This window comes from Helicoverpa armigera, chromosome 10 (genome assembly GCF_030705265.1).
Source record: "Helicoverpa armigera isolate CAAS_96S chromosome 10, ASM3070526v1, whole genome shotgun sequence".
NCBI lineage: Eukaryota > Metazoa > Arthropoda > Insecta > Lepidoptera > Noctuidae > Helicoverpa > Helicoverpa armigera.
Genome location: NC_087129.1, coordinates 195422 through 217940, shown reverse-complemented (window position 1 = coordinate 217940; position 22519 = coordinate 195422). Strand labels below are relative to the sequence as shown.

The following is a 22519-nucleotide window of genomic DNA, read 5'->3' as shown; positions in this document are numbered from 1 at the left end:
AAAATCGGTAATATCTTGAGCTGTTTTTAAGAATTAGTTAGTCAGTAGTATGTTGGTTGGGTTGGCATCCGTCCGGGTTTCCCCGGATTTGTCCTCGTTTGGAGGCCGTCCGGGGGCCGTCCGGGCGGGGTTTCCAGAAGTGTCCGGGGAAAACCCGGACACTTTTCATGTAAGGAAGCACCTCATTGAATTTAGGTACATGTTAATAGTAAATGGATTACAAATTAGGTCCTATTATTTTGTTTAAAAAATCGTACTCGTTCGGGGAAAAAATGCGATTTACGCCAAATGTCCGGGTTTGGCGAAATTCGAGATGGCAGCCCTAGTTATACCATAATTATTACTCAAATCAAATTAAAACTCATTTATTCAAACTTGGCTGCAAAACAGCACTTTTCGAACGTCAAAAAAAAATTACATAAGACAGCCCCCAAAACGCCCACCCTTCACCACTTCCCTATGTGTTTTTGCTGGGAAGAAGAAGTGGCGCAACAAACTCCCCAGCAACACATGTCTCTCTGTAGGTTAAAAGAACCTTTCAACAAAGTACAGTGAGTATATTGCAGTATGCAATACGCAATATTGTCATAAAATAAAATTACATTTAAAAATGATTTATACGAGTATAAAACCCACCACATGCTAGCTAGCACTCACCCTACGTAACTTGTCTAACTCAAGCATTGAGTAAATATGATGTGAAAAAAAAAATTGTATAGCCTCCAATTATTTATAATAGTTTATGAGGGAGTGCCCACCTTCATGTGATATTCTATTGCAACCCTTTGTAATGTACAACATGGGTAAGTAAGAGTTAAGATTTTGCTTAATTTTGGGGAATGTAAAAAAATGGTTATACCCACGGATCTATGTCAGGGTATGTTACATGTTGGTCTTCGAGAATTAACTGCCGCATAGCCGATATTATCTTGGGTCATGGTGGGTTTTGAACTACCTCTACGTGGCTTGTCACTATGGCTAGATTGCCCACGTTAAAATCCTAAATATCAGCGTACTGCAGTCCTAAGGCACGGTTCTGCATCACTAAACACAGAACATAATTTTTCAAAGCGCTGAAGTCGTGACAATCCGCTTTTAGAATTGTAGAAAATTATCGCACGCAAAGGACGATGGGCGTTTTGGTACCCTGTCCAACAGTGTTGTCTTGGCAAGGCAAAAAATGTTTACTATGACGACTAGTCCCAAATCCTTGTCCATTTTGCGTGACATCGACTAATAGAATGTGTAATGTTCATAAATCATCAACGTAGATGTAGTTCTTAAATCCAACTGTATTGAATAAAAACTGGTAAAGTAACAAAAAAACAGGAATTTGGCCTTCTTAGAATGTTTTCCCGCCCACTGCTTTAAAAAAAGACTGTACAAACCTTTGCAGTTCACGCAGAACTAACTTATGTATTTGATAAAAGTATTTCAATATTTACAATCAATTAAGGTTGTAAAGTCAGGAGACGATGTTAACATAGTACATATTACGACTTAATCTTGCTCCTCAAGAGGTGCTGAGATAATGATGAATTTCTTCTTCAAAAAAGATGAATATAATTGTTTTGAACTTTTGACAAATCAGATGACGATTGTGTTTCCGTAGTATGACTCCATAGACTATTACAACCTTTAGATTACAATAGAGTGTATCTCAAACAATGTAAGAAGTCTATTAACTGAGTTTAAAATTATTAGGTACACTGACGACATATATGCCTCCTAATGAATTTGCATATATGGATGACATACTTGTTTCTATCATCATCATCATCTCAGCCATAGGACGTCCACTGCTGAACATAGGCCTCCCCCTTTGATCTCCACAGATACCTGTTGGAAGCGACCTGCATCCAGCGTCTTCCGGCGACCTTTATAAGGTCGTCTGTCCACCTCATTGGTGGACGTCCTACGCTGCGCTTGCTAGTCCGTGGTCTCCACTCCAGCACTTTTCGGCATCATCTGCCATCTGCTCTGCGAGCAATATGGCCTGCCCATTGCCACTTCAACTTGCTAATCCGGTGGGCTATATCAAATCAAATCAAATCAAATCAAAACGTTTATTCGCGTTCGTGACGCACACACAAAAACGAATACATATAAAAGCTCACAAAAATAAAACAAAACAGGAATGAAAACGAAAAAAAGAAGAGAATGGAAAAAGGAAAATATGCGTCACGATCACGCGAAATGGCCCTCGCTCAGCATATGCAGCGACCCTATGCGAGACAGAGTCGCGGCGCTGGTTTTCAGCGATGGCCAACACTAACATGTGACGTCAATCGGTGTGTAACCTTAACTAAGTATATACATACTAAGTGTGTAATATATATTTATAAAATATAATATACTGCTATAAAAACATACTAAATATAAATAGAAAAAACTAACTAACATAACAACATTCTGAACGAATGTGAATGGAAGTGACACTTGACGTGCTTCACAAAATTCTATAATTAGCTATGGTCAAAGCCGTTCACCAATGACCATAATACACACACAATGCAAACTATTTACGAATTACGTAATGGCGACGAGTGCTTATCAACAATTATTATGCAAGGCATCATTGTGTTCAAATTGTGGAAATGAGTGTCTGAAATGGTGTTATGAAAGAAAAATAAAGTAAAATAACGAACATGAATTTGTGTAAAGGATACGTATTAAGTGTGAACGAGTATGTAGGTCGATCGTAATCCTGCTACCAGGATGGCGTAGGTAAGTGACAATTATTGTATATTTTTCTTTTTTATGCCTAGGCACGCCACTACCTGAATTATAAATGAATATTTGTTACATATAAAGTTACATAATAGGAATTTGTTGTACAAAATAGGACTGACACAAATACTAATCTAGAAATTGACATACTTACCATTGAATTGAATATAAATTGTGATTACAAAATTAAAGAATTGAAATAAACTTTGAATTAAAATTGCAGACAAAAATAGAGGTAATGACAGAGAGATGAGGAAAAAAAGTTTGACCAGAGTATAATATTTATACAATAACGAACACTATGTTGTCGGATATATATATCGGTCACTTTGGTTCGTCTACGGATCTCCTCGTTTCGGATTCGATCACGTAGAGAAACACTGAGCATAGCCCTCTCCATAGCTCGTTGAGCGACTTTGAGCTTTGAGATGAGGCCGATAGTGAGAGACCACGTTTCGGTGCCGTAAGTCATCACTGGTAATGTGTTACCAGTGATGACTTACTTACTTCAATGTGTGCATTGGTTGAAGACTTTCGTCTTGAGGCACTGAGGTATGTCGGACGAAAAGACATTGCGTAGTTTCCCGAACGCTGCCCAGCCGAGTTGGATTCGGCGGTTGACCTCTTTCTCGAAGTTGGACCTACCTAATTGGACTACTTGTCCTAGGTAGATATATGAGTCAACAACTTCGAGTACCGAGCTTCCAACAGAGACTGGGGTGGGCTGAACATGGACATTTGACATAATTTTCGTCTTGTCCATGTTCATTTTCAGGCCCACCCGTTGTGAAACTCGGTCGAGGCCCTCGAGCATCATACTGAGTTCCTCCATCGACTTTGCCATGACTACGATGTTGTCGGCAAACCGAAGGTGAGTGATGTATTCGCCGTTGATGTTGATGCCAAGTCCTTGCCATTCCAGGAGCTTGAAGGCCTCTTCCATTGCGGCGGTAAACAGTTTCGGGGAGATTACGTCCCCCTGTCTTACGCCTCTTCTCAATGGAATCGGCTTCGTGCTATGCTCCTGTACTCGGACCGACATGGTGGCGTTATTATACAAAGACTTCAACACCTCGATGTACCGATAGTCAATATGGCATCGTTGGAGTGACTCAAGTACCGCCCATGTTTCCACCGAATCGAAGGCTTTCTCATCCACAAACGCTAAGCATAATGGCAAATTATACTCTTCGGTCTTCTGTATAACTTGCCGCAGCGTATGGATGTGGTCTATTGTACTAAAGCCTCTTCGGAAACCGGCTTGTTCGGGAGGCTGGAAGTCATCAAGCCTGTATTCGAGACGGTTCGCGATAACCCTTGAAAACAGCTTATAAACATGGCTTAGAAGTGTGATGGGTTTGTAGTTCTTCAATAGACTGTTATCACCTTTTTTGAAGAACAACACCACCCCACCCCTGCTCCATGCTTCAGGCGTTTTGCCCTCTGACAGGACGGAGTTAAAGAGCTTCTGGAGGACTTTCAGTGCCGGTGTTCCACCCGCTCTCAGAAGCTCTGAAGTGATTCCGTCCTCACCTGGCGCCTTGTTGTTCTTAAGCTGCTTCAGGGCCATCCTAATCTCGTACAGACTGATGTCCGGGATATCTTCGGTATAATGTCGGGACAGCTTGGCTCTTGGATCTCCTGCCAAGCTGTCAACGGACTTTGCGACCGAAGTGTATAACTGTCCATAGAACCTCTCGATCTCGCCTAAAACCTCTGCCTTGGTCGACGCTATGCTGCCATCCTCCCGTTTCAGCTTAGTCATCTGGCTTTGCCTAATAGACTTGTCCTTTGCGAACACTTTGGAGCCTTGGTTTCGCTGTATGGTCTCTTTAACACGATTCGTATTAAAGAGACGCAGATCGTGTTGCAAGGACTTGGATATTCGTCTATTGAGCTGCCTATATGACTTCGCATCATGGGAAGACTGCAACTGTAGCAAGCGTCGTTCAGCCATGAGGTTTAAGGTTTGCTCGGTTAGTTTTTGAGGTCTATTTTTACGGCAGGGTCTAAAAAACTTAGACCCTACCGTGCGGACAGTTTCCACTAGTCCGTCGTTGATCTCGTCCACTGACACTAAGTTCTCAAGGCAAGCAAAGCGATTAGAGAGCTCGAGTTGAAAGCTTTCCGGGTTTTGAATATGGGACCGAGTAGGTCGGAGCGTAGACTTCATCAGACTGGACCTTTCAAGTTTAACATTGATATTCAGTGAGGCTCTTACGATTCGGTGATCGCTTCCGGTTTTTACCCTGTTGATCACAGAGACATCACTGAGTATCCGTTTCTTGTCGGTCATGAAGAAGTCTATCTCGTTTCTCGTGAAACCATCGGGACTCAACCAGGTCCATTTCCTGTGAGGCGGCTTCTGGAAGAAAGAGTTCATCATGAAGAGTTCCTCTTTCTCCAGAAAGTCAGCCAGCCTCTGTCCCCTAGGGTTCCGTTGCCCATATCCAAATTGCCCCACTCTCAACTCATTACCGCTTTTCTTGCCCAACCTAGCGTTAAAATCCCCCATAACAACAGTGAAGTGGGTTTTGGAACTATGTATGGCCCTACTTACGTCCTCATACATAGTCTCCACCTCATCATCGAAGTGTGACGAGGTCGGTGCGTATACCTGAATGACCTTCAGCGAATACCTTTCGGATATTCTGAGTATTAGGTATATCACCCTGTTCGACACACTGTCGATGGTTGTTATGTTGTTTACGAGGGACTTGTGAACGAGAAACCCGACACCACCTTGGGACTTTTGGTCGCCCTCCCGGTAGTAGAGCAAGTTACCAGACTTCAGGGTTACGGTGTCCTCTCCCTCTCTACGGACTTCGCATAACCCTATAATGTCCCAATGTAACTTGCTCAACTCCTCTTCCAGCTCGCAGATCCTTTCGTCAGTCCTCAATGTGCGTATGTTGTGTGTTACCAGGGCCAGTCGTCGTGGGGGTGGGTAGCCGGATCTCTTCCGGAGATTCTTAGCACCCCCTGCTCCGCCGTTACCTTGACCGCGCCAGGGATAGCGGAGCTGCCGGGGACTGGGGGCCTGGTTTCTGTGCTTCTCATTGGGGGGTAATTGCCTTTAATCGCCACGCTTGGCAGGCGGGTTGGCGATCGCAGTGAGGGTATGCAGTACGCGGAGGACGCTGCTGCCCGACCTCCTTAGTCCCTTAGTCGCCTCTTACGACACCCACGGGATGATTTGGGGGGAGCGCAATTCTAAGCCGGCGTCCCACGGCTTGTTTCTATGTCGATTCAATTTTTATCGTTACTCGGATCGGACAGCTAATTGGGGCAAGCCCCGTAGTTTTTATTATTCTTCACGTAAATACCTTTCTAATGATATATCATACGTTACTGTTGGAGCGGGTACCAAATCTCATACAAAGTGCCCATTGTCCTTCGACATTGCCATTTTTATCCAGAAGACTGGGGTTGGAAATTGAAACATAATATCTGGAACCTATTAAAACTTTACTCCCACCTGCTCCAGAAAAACTCCTAAACACAATTTTTTGCAATTGCAAAAAAGATTGTAGTGTCAAATCATCCTCCGAGCCCTTTTCCTAACTATGTTGGTGTCGGCTTCCAGTCTAAGGCCCGGTATCCACCAAAGCGGAGAGGAGAGGAGACGAGAGGAGATGTACCGCGAAGCTGGCAGGTTATTTCCACCAAAGCGGAGAAGAGATGCGTTGCGGAAAGGAGATGTGAGCTGTGTGTAGCAGAGATGTGAGCTGTGTATAGCTCTGTCTACGAAAGCAGCCAGTCAATCGAATGACGTTTCGGGACGTGCGAGGCGCGCGGAGAAGGCTGCGGGGTCAGCGCAGCCCGGCCGCCCGACTAGACACTTCTCCGCTCTGCTGCGCCGCTTGCTCGCTCGCTGCACAAAATTCTATAGACAAATGGGACATCTCCTCTCCTCTCTACTTGACCCATTTCCACCAAAGCTAAGCGGAGAAGAGATGTGGAAATAACGAAATCGGATTGGTTTATTCAAACACATCTCCTCTCGTCTCCTCTCCTCTCCGCTTTGGTGGATACCGGGCCTAACCGGATGTAGCTGAGAACCAGTCCTTTACAAGGAGCGACTGCCCTATCTGACCTCCTCAACCCAGTTACCCGGGCTACCCAATACCCCTTGGTTAGACTGGTGTCAGACTTACTGGCTTTTGACTACCCATAACGACTACCAAGGTTGTGTTCAATGACAGCAAGAACCTACAGTTTAACGTGCCATCAGAAACACAGTCATTGGTGTCCAAGATATGCTTAGAAAGTACATACAAACTTAGAAAAGTTGCATTGTTACTTGTCTGACCTTGAATCAAACCCACTCATACTTGAGAGGTTGGTTCTGTACCCACTAGGCCACCACGTCTTTTTTTACGAATCAACAAAAACAATCAAAATAATAGTTAACCCAATACTTAGTCAATATTATTGATATAATATCATCATAATAGAACTTGACGGCAATTGTTCCCTTAAATCATAAACCCTACAGGGGAAACCAAATAAAAAAAAAAACGCGCCGAGTACTCTACCTCACAGGTGGCGTGGAAATGTGTGCATGTCATGTATGTCATATACTTTGAATCGGGATATCTCAGAAATGGTAACATTTAGGAGAAAACTGTTAATGCCATTTTTGTAGAAAATTTGTAAATCTACAATTTTGGTCTGATGTATTTTTTTGATAAAACTTACCGTTTTCGAAAAAAACACAAAAAAAAACAAAAATTTTGACATTTGACCTCGAATAACTTTTGACGCACACATGGGATCGATGGGGACTTTTAGTATTTTATTTATAATGATCAAATCTAGCTTTCCACCAAAAATCAGCTTTCTGGGAATTTTTGTTATTTGACCACTACTTTTATGTCTATTTTGACCGGGCTACAAGTTACTGAGGCTGGGTACCCAGTGCCAACACACAAGAGAGGGGTCCATTAGGTAAAAATATTGTTTTAGTTCCCAATTAAAACTTTCATTTACAAACTAAACGATGCGTCTACTAAATGCAAGTACAGTCGCAACTACTTTCACCTTTTGCTAGTAAACAAAAACACAACATCTGAGTCAAATGCAGCTTCTGAATGCGAGCGCGAAATTTTTTGATATATTCTAGTCATCAAAACAAAAAAAGGAGTCCAAACGTACGTAACTGTTTGTCGGTTAGCGAAAATAAAACGGGGGAACATGGGCTCTGAATGCGCGAGAGAAGCGAGCGCGACTTTTTCCATATTTTATAGAACTCAAGAAAACGCTGTTTTAAAATTATCAGACGTTTTACGTTAAGTATTTGCTATCAAATAAAAAAAAGTTAATAATAAAAAGTTAATTGTAATGTAATGTATGTTATGTATTCCAATATTTATGCAACAGTAGAATCGGTGCGGTGCATGTACAAATTTTTGTCAGTTGGACAAGATGGATACGAATGGAGGGAGGGGCGGAATTCAAGCGGGCCATAGTTAGGACAGCCCTGGCTTAGACAAATGCTTTTATGTTCGATACACTACAAGTCTGATGCGCCGAGGCTACCCCCATGTATGCCACTTGTCTTATATCATCATCGTATCTCTTCGCCGGTCTTCCTCTCTTTCTTCGAATCATGTTAAAGAAACCACACAGCGAAACCAAGGCTCCAAAGTGTTCGCAAAGGACAAGTCTATTGGGCAAAGCCAGATGAATAAGCTGAAACGGGAGGATGGCAGCATAGCGTCGACCAAGGCAGAGGTTTTAGGCGAGATCGAGAGGTTCTATGGACAGTTATACACTTCGGTCGCAAAGCCGGTTAACAACTTGGCAGGAGATCCAAGAGCCAAGCTGTCCCGATATAAGGATACCGAAGATATCCCGAACATCAGTCTGTACGAGATTAGGAAGCTGAAGAACAACAAGGCGCCGGGTGAGGACGGAATCACTTCAAAGCTTCTGAGAGCGGGTGGAACACCGGTACTAAAAGTCCTCCAGATGCTCTTTAAGGCGAGGAATTGGTCAACAATAATTCCATAACCGGCACGCGCATCTAAGGCGCCAAAAGGGGTCGGAGCGTCTGAGCGGGGCGAGGATAACAATACGCGCGCTAGCTTATAACTAAAAGTCGTAAGCGACAAAATGGTTTTTAACCGACTTCCCAAAAAGGAGGAGGTTATCAATTCGGCCGGTATGTTTTTTTTTTTGTAATTTTATTATTTAGAAATGATAATTTGATAAAAATTCCTTCTATCATTTTAAAGAGTATGTATATACTCAACTACTAAAAAAGTTAAGAGGCTTAAATCGGTCCCGTTTGCCCATAATATGTGAATCTCTTTTTAACCGACTTCCCAAAAAGGAGGAGGTTATCAATTCGGCCGGTATGTTTTTTTTCTATGTATGTACATCGATTACTCCGAGGTCTATGGACCGATTTACGTGATTCTTTTTTTGTTCGACTCGGAATAGCTGCCAGTTGGTCCCATAGTCATCAGGTCAGGATCTGATGATGGAAACCCTGAGAAATCGAGGGCAACCTTCGAAAGTTGTAGGCATACATAGGGTAAAAACTTGATACTCAGGTGTACGCCTAAAAGCACTATTCAACAGTGAAGATTTGGAGCTGATCTGATGATGGAAACCAGAGAGGGTCCAGGGAACTCGACAACTGAATATGTAAACTACCTCGTGTTTGGGCTTAAATTATTTGTATTGACAAGACCTTTGCAACAGTGAAGGTTTGAAGCTGACCTGATGATGGAGACCAGAGAAAGTCGAGGGAACTCGACAACTGAATATGTAAAATACCTCGTATTTGGACTTATATTCTTTGTATTGATGAGAACTTCCCACTTGTATGGATAGTGACAACTATACGTATCACTGAAAAGCTTTAAATAAAAAACTTTTTTACAAAAAAATTAAACCGACTTCCCAAAACACTAAAAAGCAAAAAAAAAACTATTTTTAGGTGCATCGGCCTAGAAGTCGGTGGCAAAATTAACTTAGTAACATCCATTAGACACCGAATTCTAGGCCGATGCACCTAAAAATAGTTTTTTTTTTTGCTTTTTAGTGTTTTGGGAAGTCGGTTTAATTTTTTTGTAAATAAGTTTTTTAAAAAGAGGTATGTTTGATATATTTTTCTCTGTTATAAAAGTTACCTAATCATGTTTCTACAACTAACAAAATAAGGGTTATATTATGAACTTTCAGGTAGCCAAGTTGTATTTTGATCCGTTTTGTATTTACTGAGAAAAATTGACATCCTTGGCGCCAAAAATTCCAATTCGTCCTCTTAATTCTGTCCTGTCCGAGGGCAAAACGCCTGAAGCATGGAGCAGAGGTGGGGTGGTGTTGTTCTTCAAAAAAGGTGATAACAGTCTATTGAAGAACTACAAACCCATCACACTTCTAAGCCATGTTTATAAGCTGTTTTCAAGGGTTATCGCGAACCGTCTCGAATACAGGCTTGATGACTTCCAGCCTCCCGAACAAGCCGGTTTCCGAAGAGGCTATACTACCATAGACCACATCCATAAGCTGCGGCAAGTTATACAGAAGACCGAAGAGTATAACTTGCCATTATGCTTAGCGCTTGTGGACTATGAGAAAGCCTTCGATTCGGTGGAAACATGGGCGGTACTTGAGTCACTCCAACGATGCCATATTGACTATCGGTACATCGAGGTGTTGAAGTGTTTGTATAATAACGCCACCATGTCGGTCCGAGTACAGGAGCACAGCACGAAGCCGATTCCATTGAGAATAGGCGTAAGAAAGGGGGACGTTATCTCCCCGAAACTGTTTACGGCCGCAATGGAAGACGCCTTCAAGCTCCTGGAATGGCAAGGACTTGGCATCAACTTCAATGGGGAATACATCACTCACCTTCGGTTTGCCGATGACATTGTAGTCATGGCAAAGTCGATGGAGGAACTCAGTATGATGCTTGATGGCCTCGACCGAGTTTCACAACGGGTGGGCCTGAAAATGAACATGGACAAAACGAAAATTATGTTAAATGTCCATGTTGAGCCCACCCCAGTCTCTATTGGAAGCTTGGTACTCGAAGTTGTTGACTCATATATATTTTTTTAATTTATTTATTCCTTTATTTCAGGCAACTAGGGCCCATAAAAATCAGACAGACGATCTTATAAAGGTCGCCAGAAGACGCTGGATGCAGGTCGTCTCCAACAGGTATCTGTGGAGATCTAAGGGGGAAGCCTATGTTCAGCAGTGGACGTCCTATGGCTGAGATGATGATGATGACTACCTTTCATAGAGTAGTGGCAAGTTGGTATCTTATCTTAGATTTCCTGGTTTCTGTCATCTCTATCATCACATCAATTCCAAAACTTCATAACTGGTAGTGGAAGCAGTTGTGTTTGATCATAGCATCCAAACCTGTACATTATTTTACTTCATTTTGCGATGTAGTCATTTAGACATTTTGAGATGTAGACTAAACGCAATGTAGTCAATTTGAAATGAAGACTTATTTCGCGACTTAGGCATTATGCGATTAACTGCCGTTTCCAACATTCTTTCTATTTGTTGTTCTGTTTACTAGACACAAAAATTTTACTTTAATTGTATGGGGCTAATATCAACATCTTATTGGGAACGGCCGTGAGAAATTTGGATGATTTGGACTTATTGCTCAATTGTTGCTATGTTTTCAACTTCTACCTCCAGTGCATAATTGGCAGCGTGCACTTCAACACCAGACAGAGGCACAGTTCACGTAAAACTAGATATCGTCGAAGCCTCTCGCGCAATTTTCTGTGACGACAAAAACTTTTGGGGAGAACTATAGCAGAGACAGAGATCACGCCTATGGTTCTCGTACACAGGAAACAAATAAACATTAAATCACAATTGATGTGAATGAGCAATAATGGAGCTACAATTTTATTAGCTCTACATACGGGCCGCCTAGCGAGCGCTAGCTAAATACATTCACCTTGGCGATGTAGCGCAAAAGCGGAGCGCAGCTTCAAGTACGCAGATAACGCACATCTAATCAGCACATTATGACAAAGGATGACGCAAGACGGTCCACAGAGGCATCTGCGATGCAGCTTAAGATTCAGCTAGCATGGCGACGCCAACACGAGTTATCGCCAAACCTAATCACTTTGTTTTAAGCTAAGCGTCCACTTGTCGGTATCGTACGCAACGGACGTATCGCACGCAACGGATCGTAGTATTATTTATATAGAAACTCATACAAGTGCGTCCGCATCGTACACATCACACATCGACAATGCCGACACCTATGCTCCGAGAGGCAACTTTTGCGATTCCTGCCGACAACGTCATACGTAATGCCGATCAGTGGACGCAGTCCGCGCGTTCGCTCTGCATGTTCCGATCTCTTATTGAATATGTTTTGTACCCAGATACTATGTTTTCTTTTATTGGCTTTTTTTTCAAATCTTCCTCTTCGCTAACAAACAAGCTATCATATAATAACAAATAATAACGACAAATTGTTCATCATCGCTTCCTCCATCCTCAGTCCACACGTGCGTTCACTATGAAAATCCGAATGAACTGGCATCGTTAATCCGTATGCTGGTACTCACCCGTACGCTGCCGATACAGTGGACGCACTGTGAAATATTTATCCGTTTTGTACGATACGTCCGTTGCGTGCGATACCGACAAGTGGACGCTTAACTTTAAAGGGAAAGTAAATAGCGACCGCTGCTTTACTAGATGAATATGTAATACGTGTAACCTGTATCCCCTTTTGCAGGCATGTAGTAGGTAGATGCTTACTAAAAAATAATTAGTTATCTATAAGGAACCAATAACAACGATCTCCAATGAACAGATTTTTGACACGTCGCAAGAACGTACTCAGTATATTTTGTGAAGCAGCAGTCAAACATAAGAGAAACTAGCAAACCACGCAAAATGAATGGTGTGTTGGCGCGGACACAATGCATTGTGTACATTTCGTCATGCTACAACTACAACGATGAGACATCACCCTCACGTTGAGCGCGACAACGCGACGCATGCACTACTTCAAAACGGTCCTCAACGTTAACAGTAGTAGTTCTAAGTTAATTGAATTAAGATTTTGTGACATATCACAATTGGTGCTTGCATCTTCAAACAAAGCATCCACACAAAAATATACCTGCTCTATGTCTTAACTGGTTTACAAATTTCTATCTAATAGATAGACGAAGGCCAAGAGGCGGATTTGGGATATTCTGACACTAGGGAAATGTATCCATGCGTCAGTTTGACATCATCTAATTAGGATGAAGTGAGTATAGAATGAAATCTACGACACCTATCACGAACTAGCGAAGCGACATGTGGTGGCACTTACGTACAGTGGAGAGCGAGCGAGCATGCGACTCACCTGAAACAGAAATATTTGCATTTGTTACTCGTCTTTTAGTACCTAGTACATAATATGCAATTCATTACGCATACACGATGTGAAAATTAACTTTATTTAATATTAGGTGAAGTTAGGTGGTTCATCATCACGAATCATGAATATAAAATCTCTTCAGCTAATTCTTCTTTTTATGTATAAAGAAGAAATATTTGATTATTTGTTAGGTACATTATGTGAATTATGTCTGTGTGCGTTTGATCCAAGCAGAAACATAAATCACCTGCCTGAGTATAGCTATCACGAAAACTCGGTGCAATAGGCTAGTTTCCTAAAAAATAATAATTAGTCCGTCTTGTAGATTGTCCAAAATTAAGCGATACGTATTTTTTCTTTTTTAAATTGGATCAGAACTTGTTAAGATATAGCGTGTTAAAGTTGAGTGTGACGTCACAAGTTGCTACAATTTTCAGGACACTGTGACGTAAAAGGCCCCCACTCCTAATTTTTGAAGTGTATTATCTTTGTCATTTTATGTTTAATTAAAAAAAGAAAAAATACGTATCCAATATTTTTTGATTATCTAAAAAGCGGACTAAATATTATTTCATTATTTCGACCCTGGACACTACCCTATTGTGCAATGTGTCTTTTTTGACGTGATAACGTCTTTAAAATCGTTTTAGTCGGGTGACATGTTCAGAAATTTGTGTCACACCAAAACCTCACGAGCGCAATCGCAGGTATAACGAGAGAGAGACGGACCGATCTCCCGTCTCATCTCGAGCGCTGCCAGTCATTCCGTGAAACTTGTCACACGGAATCCTCACGAGCGGAGGCTGGCACAGCGTTCGAGTGAGTGGACCGATCTTCCGTCTCTCTCACTCTAGCGGCATACAAACGAATGGAGATTTTCTCGTGCGGATAAACGTTATACGTTTATCCGTTACGTTATAAGTAACGTAACGTTATAAGTATGTTTGTATGTATGTATGTATGAAGAAAAATGTATATCATAGTCGAATAAGTAAACTTGTCAGTTTACACCCGAAATTTATCATCAAGTGTGAATAAAACGATAGATGTAATTTAAAATTTGAAAAAATTGTTATCTTCATTAATTCCTTACTTCCCAAAAACTTATATCACCAATAAGACGTTATCACGTAAACATCTCGATCGTAAACCTACTTTACAAACAACCAATTTTTTTCTCTTTATCTAGTCTTTTTTTCTTTGAATAAAAGCTTCTTTTTACATCCGATTTTATTGTTTCATAGTAGGAAAAAACAAAAGTTCTCATTATCCAAATAGTGGACAAAGAATACGTGCTGTGCACAGACGATTCATCATTTATGTATGCGTGTCCAAAAAGACTAAATTAAGGTAAAAAAAATCTTTAAAAACCTTTATTTAAATGCGCTAAAAAGAAAAAAAAATAACTTTTACTGTAAAAGCCAAAGTAATGTCATAAAGTAAAAGTAACGGTCATATTCGTTTTTCAAGGCTAAAATAACAGCAAAACAGCTAATAGTTAAAATCGTGAAAAAACAAATTTGATCGTTACTTTTACTTTATGACATTGCTTTTGATGAAGAAACTGGCTCTTTATTGAAGCAAGTTGTATTTTTATTTTATTTGTATCAGACATTTGAGGTCCATTTAACTTATTATGACATTGCATTATACACATATTTTATCGAGCGAAGGCATTTTGCATTTCGCACCTCGATCACTCGCGCCGCTCGTGCTGGCAATCTAAGACCAAAAAAAAAAGCGACTCAATTCAACCAGCTTTATAGGCAATTACTCTAGCCAGCCCGAGCCCCCGGCACTTGTAAGGCGATGCTTCAGGAGACCAGTTTTATAGCTACCCCGTATTTCCAAAAAATATAATACATTATGTAATTATCATAGCATAAAAAAGTCGTGGTGGCCTTGTGGGCAAAGAAACCAACCTCTAACAACCAAACCACTGCAACTTTTCTAAGTTTGTATGTACTTTCCAAGTATATCTCAGACACCAATGACTGTGTTTCGGATGGCACGTTAAACTGTAGGTCCCGGCTGTCATTGAACATCCTTGGCAGTCGTTACGGGTAGTCAGAAGCCAGTAAGTCTGACACCAGTCTAACCAAGGGGTATCGGGTTGCCCGTGTAACTGGGTTGAGGAGGTCAGATAGGCAGAAGCCAGAAGCGACTTTCTTGTTAAGCACTGGTACTCAGCTGAATTCGGTTAGACTGGAAGCCAAGCCCAAAATAGTTGGGAAAAAGGCACGGAGGATGAATTATCATAGCCCAAAACAACCTGCGCAAAATTCAAATATAGATATGATAGATTATCGAACAGACGGGTAATACATATTTCAATAGTTATGGTCTAAAAAATTAGTTTTGTTACGATTGAGGAGATAAGAAAACCGAAATAGGAGCTATTGGCTATACAAAAAACGCGTATCAGAAGTGTTTCAAGGATTGGAAAAATCATTAACAAATACATGATTAGTATTTTAGCTGTTCCTAAAGTAATTGGCGACGAAACATATTTGATAGTTTAAGGCTGCGATCGATGTGTTGATGTAGCGAGGCAAGAGTGCGGCGGCGACGCACAAGTGGCACAATTAGCGGCGCGGCGCGGCGGAGTCAAGTGGTGGCAATCAGTGCGCAATCTGCCGCCGCGCGGTGCCCGCGACCATGTCACGCTGACACAAGTCTGTTTCACATTCAACCCGTGGCGCTGCGTCAACTGCAACTATTCAAGGTTTCATTTGTTTGAATTTGAGCGCAATTTTCATTATTTCGTCAGGCAGTCAAACGTATCATTGAGTGGCTCCAGACGTCCCCGCAGCACTTGAAATAAACCACATGAATGAGAGGACCTGCATATCTACCGCCGCAACTTCTAGCACACGCCATAGTCTTTTTATTTTGTGTCTGCGTACCTAGTTACTAAAATGGCAGCCTTATGGTAGCTTTGTCATGTCCGTCCATCCATTAGCTTAGCTTCCAAACGCATTTTCTAGCAAGTTGTCCTACTTTACGAGTTCGGGAGTAAGTCTTTGGAGTCATTTAGGCACACTCCACTTTATGCTAATGATAAATGATTTACCGAACTTGGTCAATTGAAATGCCAAGTGCCTGTTATGTACAGAACACCGTGCTGTGAAAGAACAAAATAACTCGAGGTCCTACAGGAAGATATAGACAAAGTATTAGAGCGGAGAAAAAATTATATACTAGATTTTAGTATGTAAGTGTTCGGTAATAGCTTTTAGTAGGATGAAAATACCCAAGAAATATGATTATGGAATGGAAAATAAATAATATTTATAGATCAGAATGGAAACGGTGCGCATGTAGGAGTTCGCCTTGACTCGGACCTGACATTTCGTAATCAAATCGTAAATATTAAAAATATACTTATGTCACCGGAAAATAACAAGATCCGTAAGTTTATCAATTTACTAGGAAGTTAATAAACTTTCGTAAGATTTTAAACGGGGGATAAATTGTAATATTTTACGTCCACATTTTCGTAAATTTATCAATTCGAATTCCGACGTCATACGTCATACGTCGAATTTATAAACTAACGAAAATCTATTCGTAAGATTTTATATGGTTTGACCAATCACAGAAACTCTTTTAAATATACGATCTTTGAGATACGTAAAATAACACACTGCTCTCTGATTGGTCAATGTTCATAGTGGCAATGCTTAGGAAGGAGAAGTGACACGTGACAGCCAACCAATCAGATCGCGCGTAGCGTTTTGTTACTGCTTACTTATTATTTTACGAGTGAGTTCAGTAAGTTTATCAATTTACGAAAATGTGGACGTAAAATATTACAGTTTATCTCCCGTTTAGAATCTTACAAAAGTTTATAAACTTCCTAGTAAATTGATAAACTTACGGATCTTGTTATTTTCCGGTGACATATATAAGCATAGGCTTTGTGGAGCCTGGGTTTCGTCCTAAAGGAGAGCTTTACAAGCATCGCTCCGCTAACTGCTATGTACGAGTACAATGCTTTGATACGAAGTCAGCTCGAATGTAACTTAAACCTGCGAGTTCCGCGTGAAGCTATCCATTGATTTTAAATTATGAAATTATTCCGTGGCAAGACATCAAACCCAGGTATATAGAAAGAAATAAACCTGTACGTACTCGACATCAATGTATCGAGAAGACGACTGCCGCGTCTATTGGCAGTCTCCAGCAGTACAAGCGATCCACTGAGTAAACCCCACAACGCGTGTCTTCCGAGTAGATAACAATATGTTAGTTTTTTCTCTAAGTGAGTTCACAAAAACCGATACATACACTTTAAGTTACTTATAGTTAATGCACATAAAACTTGGTTTTTGCTCAGCAGTGGGACAGTAACGGCAAGAAAAAAAAAAAACCGGCCAAGTGCGAGTCGGACTCGTGCACGAAGGGTTCCGTAAATTACAGTTAAATCAACCTATCTCAAAAACTATAAGAGATACTTTGATCAAACCAAAAATCGTTGAAAGAGTTAATTAGCATGCATCACCTTTATTTTTTTTAGAATTTTATACCCCGTAGTTATAAAAATAGAGGGGGGGGGACATACTTTTTACGACTTTGAGAGCTGATATCTCAAAAACCGTTCACTTTAAGAAAAATGTTTTTTAGAAAACTTTATATCATTTTAAAACCTTTCCATTGATACCCACACGGGTATGTACATCGAAAAAAAAAATTTCATCCCTCAGTTACATGTATGGGGGGCCCCACCCCCAATTCTTTTTTTTACTATTTAGTGTCATATTTTTGTAGCGGTTCATACAACACATATTCCCATCAAATTTCATCACTGTAGTACTTATAGTTTCCCAGTAAATCGGCTGTGACAGACGGACAGACGGACAGACGGACAGACGGACATGACGAAACTATAAGGGTTCCGTTTTTGCCATTTTGGCTACGGAACCCTAAAAAACGAATGATGGCCACAGAATTGAATGGGGAAATTCCTGCAATGATTATGATGATGTGTTAATAAATAAGTAAATAAATTTCCGCTCTGGTCTATTTTTAGCTGTTTTGATATGATTTTTGTCCGTGACCTTGGTGTTGTCATATTTTCATCTCGTCTGCGGCCTTCCGACTGGTCTTTTAAATAATATGGAAATACCACGGTTCCCATTCCAAGATTGTTTTGCACCAAGATCTGATTTTCTACTTAACAAAGCTCGTACGTACCACGTCGGAGACTTAACTTTGTCTTCGGAGCCATTTACCTCCCGGTCATCTCCGAGTGTTCCTCCCACCAGTTTACTCTCCTATGACTTAGGATTATTTTTACTATATGCATTTAATAAATAAAATTTCTAGCCTGATGCAGATAGAAAGGCACATTTCTCTCCCATAGTTTTTCTCAGTTCTCTATGTATAGTAGTAAGTCGTGCTATTGAATTTAGTAATCAAATGGAAACTTCACAATGAAGGCAGTACAGGCTAGCTGAATGTTATTAACATAGTAATAGATACGTGTGCTGACGTCACGCAGGTGTAGTGATAACACGCGATGGCGCGATAAGCGCTCAGTGCGCCGCTGTGGCGCTGTTGCAAGTAGGCCGATGTAATCACCTCTGCTACGTCAACATGCGGAAACAACAAACGACCACAAACCGGTATAGTTAGTCATTTGTACATTAATCACTTACATAAGAAACAAATATGGCGCCCACTTGCCACTACGCACCGATTCATTTATTTGAAAGAGAGCGAGCCGTGTTTACAGCTCGTGAGCGGTGGGCACGTCTAACCAGTCCAGCCGACGGAAGATGCCGCTTGTCCAGATCACTGTGCTGATAAATGCACGCCGCAAGTATTGGATCAACAGGGTTCACATCGAAGGGCGAAATAAAAATGTGGTATTACGGTGCCGAGGGCACATAAGTACCTCAATGGCCAAAAGGCGGGAACACACCTGCAGAAGCAAGAGACTGTGTCGTCGATGTCGAGCGGCAGCACGGGCGGCGCGGGGCTGGGCGCGGGCGGCACGCTGCGGTACTTGACGTGCAGCACGCGCCGGGCCGCGCGCGCGCCGCTGCGCCGCAGGATGCCCGCCGGCCACCGCGCGCCCGCGCGCCCCGAGCCCTCCGAGCCGCCGGCCGAGCTCATCCCGCGCACGCGCCCAGCGCCACCATGCACCCAGCGCACCGCACTCCACGCACTGACACCGGACGAGCGGCACGAAGGCGACCCGACCGCGCTAGCCTCGCCGCGATCTCAACTCTGGGGCAAAAAAACGGCGCTCACGTTTGCGCACCGCGGACGACTGACGGCGGCGGCGAGAGGACGCCCGGCGCCGCGCGGTGACATCACGCCTTATCAGCACAGGTGTGAGCGCCGCGGGCCGCCGCCGCGCCGCTGTCGCACAACAATCTTGTTTACACTGCACAACTGTACATGCTGCCCCGCTGCGATGCTGCCGGCTCTTCTAGTGTTGCTAATCTTTCTTGCTTATGTTTGATCATATCATCATGTTGGTCTTCCTTATGTATAGGCGAAAAAATTCTTTGTTTATGAAATTTCTATTATTGTATTGCTATTAGGAAAAGGCTGAGCTGATGACGATATTTGTTTTCTTCCCTATGTTTGGATCTGGTTCCAGTCCCACAGCTTCCAGAGCCAGTTGAACTGTGCAGGGCTGTTTGTCACCCAATTGGTCTTCCTTGAAAAGGACAATGGGCAAGTTGTATGGGATTTGGTACCTACTCCAACAGTAACGTATAATATATCATTAGGAAGGTATTTACGGGAAGAATAATAAAAACAACGGGGCTTGCCTCAATTAGCTGTCCGATCCAAGGAATTATAGAAATTGAATCGACATAAAATAAGTTGGTCATCCATATACACAAATACATTAAGATAAATTAATGTAGTTGTTTTGAACTTAGTAAATAAACATCTTACGGTGTTTTAGATACATTCTATTATAATCTAAAGGTTTTAGTAGACTATGGAGTCATACTACTGATTTGACAAAACATTTTTTATATTATCTTTTTTTTGACAAATTCATCAATTTCTCAGCACCTCAAGAGGAGCACGAACCCTCTTGCTCCTCTTGAGCTTGTAATAATGTATTATTACAAACCAGGATAAAAGTTCAACATTAAATACTTACTTATATAAGCTATTTCTGCATGAACTGCAAAGGTTTCGACAGTCTTTTATTAATGCAGTTAGGCAGCAGGCAGGCCAACATTCTAAGAAGGCCAAATTCCAGTTTTTTTTTTCTTTACCAGTATTTATTACATCTACGCTATTTGTCGATGTCACGCGAAACGGACAAGGATTTGGGACTAGTCGTCATAGTAAACATTTTTTGCCTTTGGCAGGGTACCAAAACACTCATCATCCTTTTACGTCTCTGGCGAAACTTCGAAGGAATCGCAGTGAAAATAGTTAGTTATCTTGCCAGCCTTGTTATTAATCTTTGAAAAAATTTAAGTCTTTTGATGACATCTTACTCCATTATGGCAATACTCCATTTGAAATAAACATGTATAGTGCATGCCACCATAGTGGCTGTAAGGTCAGGAGTCATTGCTCCCTCACCTACCACATTAAGCAGGTCCTAACCGGACACAGTGGTTTTGGATGGTACCTGCATCGAATCGGTTGTGGAGCCCTGGTGTCATCACTGTGCAGCCAGCCCTGAGGACACAGTGGACCATCCAGGAGTGCCCTGATTTTTTGTCAGTAAAAGTCTGACACTCCCTTACCGCTCCTAACCCACAGCGGGAGGGGTCATTTCATGATTTTTGCCATTGTTAAAAAAGAAACCTATATGATCTTGATATAATATTTTACACAAATATAGGTATAGGTACTAAACAAATGCAGTATTGCTTAAAATAATTATTCAATTGTTTATGTTATTGTGATTAGGTATTGTATTTATGCAGATTTATGTTTTAGTTTTAAAATTAAACTTTAAATAATTAATATAGACATATGTTTATCATCAAACAGGTGCATTCCCAAATAGAGCTTTTTACTTTATCTTTATTTTAAACTAGCTGATCCAGCAAACTTTGTATTGTTTAAACCTTCCCAGAACTTCCCAAACATATTAAAACCAAGATAAGCCAAATCCATCTTGCCATTCCTGAGTTTTAGTTTGTGAGTGACTAACGAACAACAATTCATTTTTTATGTATAAGATAAGCTCTAAAAATAACAATTACTTTTCTGTTGTGTTTATAACTATAAGGACATCATTGTGTAACAAATCTTTCAGCCGCTTCACAGAGGAACTACTTCCCATACTCAGTTACAATATCACAATATAATTTAAGTAACATACCTATATAATAGCTATTTTTTAATAGTAGGTAGAAACAAACAAAAATGATTTTCCTTTTTATTATATGAGTGATGTACATCTTACATTAATAATTTCTTATTTCATTAATAAGAAGTTAAAGTCAGAAGGAAACTGATAAACTCCAACTAAGCTTACATGCTAGGAGTTTAGAGTTTAATGACTAGAAAATGCATGAAAAAATTGGCACTGAATTGTTAATACTTCTTTATAGCATTGCTAACTTTATTTTGCAGGCTTGAAAGGTCTTTTAAGCAGAGATAAGGCGGTCTATGGGTCGTCTTAGGTGACTAAGCACGCAGGAGGAATTGGACAACATTGTGAAAGGAACATGCAGTGCACAAGTTTCGTTGTCCGTAAGAACAATGGCAAGCGGCCACTCACCCCATGAACCAGTCGACGGTGTCACGCAGGTACTCCGGTAGTCGCTCCAGCTTGACGGATTCTCTCCGACTTACTTCTCAACAAAAAGTAACAGCACTGTAGTCTCAACGAGTCCCGCGCCTTAGCCACACACAATCACAAACTGTCTCATCACAATGCGCGGTGATAACCGACGGATTACAACTAACTGTACTCTAAAAACGAATAACAACTTAAAGTTTATTAGAGCGTAACGTCGTCGCAGAACCCTATCATTGAAAAATTTCACTGCAACAATCCGAGCAGCTGAGCCATAATCGCCATGTTGCGGTTGCGCAACTTAGACAATGCATAAATAAATATTTCAAAACCGTACCTACAACTGAAATGCTTAAGCACAAAAATAATATGCGTATTTCAATTAAATTTGATGAATTGAATACAATTTAATGAAACTTCACTGTTTTTGTAGACAGATTAGGACCGTCATAGTAAATAATTTTTATCTATGTCACTCAGATAGCTCACCAAAGAGCATCCAAAGAGCAAAGAATTTTTTAAATTTTATGTCTAGCAACATCCTATTTACTGTCATCTGTTTCGACCAGTGTTGCAACTAAAAGAAACAACTCGAACCCTCGCCTCGCCTCGGAATGGTATTTAGTTTCAGAGTTTGGAATCCAAGTCTCATTCAATTTTCTGTTCAGGAA

At 41.2% G+C, this 22519-nt stretch overlaps 1 protein-coding gene across 7 annotated transcripts in view; it reads right to left on the bottom strand.

Moving 5' to 3' along the window:
- The window catches only part of Mob2, a 78703-nt gene extending 56378 nt beyond the window's left edge, over positions 1-22325 (bottom strand). For 2 of the 7 annotated variants that reach the window (XM_049841158.2, XM_049841154.2), the window contains exons 1-2: positions 21831-22325; positions 13068-13096 (exon numbers count right to left, since the gene is read on the bottom strand). Coding sequence is in view for 4 of the 7 variants with exons in the window: in XM_049841154.2 (XP_049697111.1) it covers positions 13068-13087 (20 nt within the window). In the remaining 3 variants the exon portion in view is untranslated. Of the gene's footprint in view, positions 1-13063; positions 13097-19010; positions 19398-21830 lie in introns of those variants that run through there. The other 5 variants (XM_049841157.2, XM_049841159.2, XM_049841156.2 and 2 more) reach the window with 4 other exon arrangements.
- Between the last annotated feature and the right edge of the window lie 194 nt (positions 22326-22519).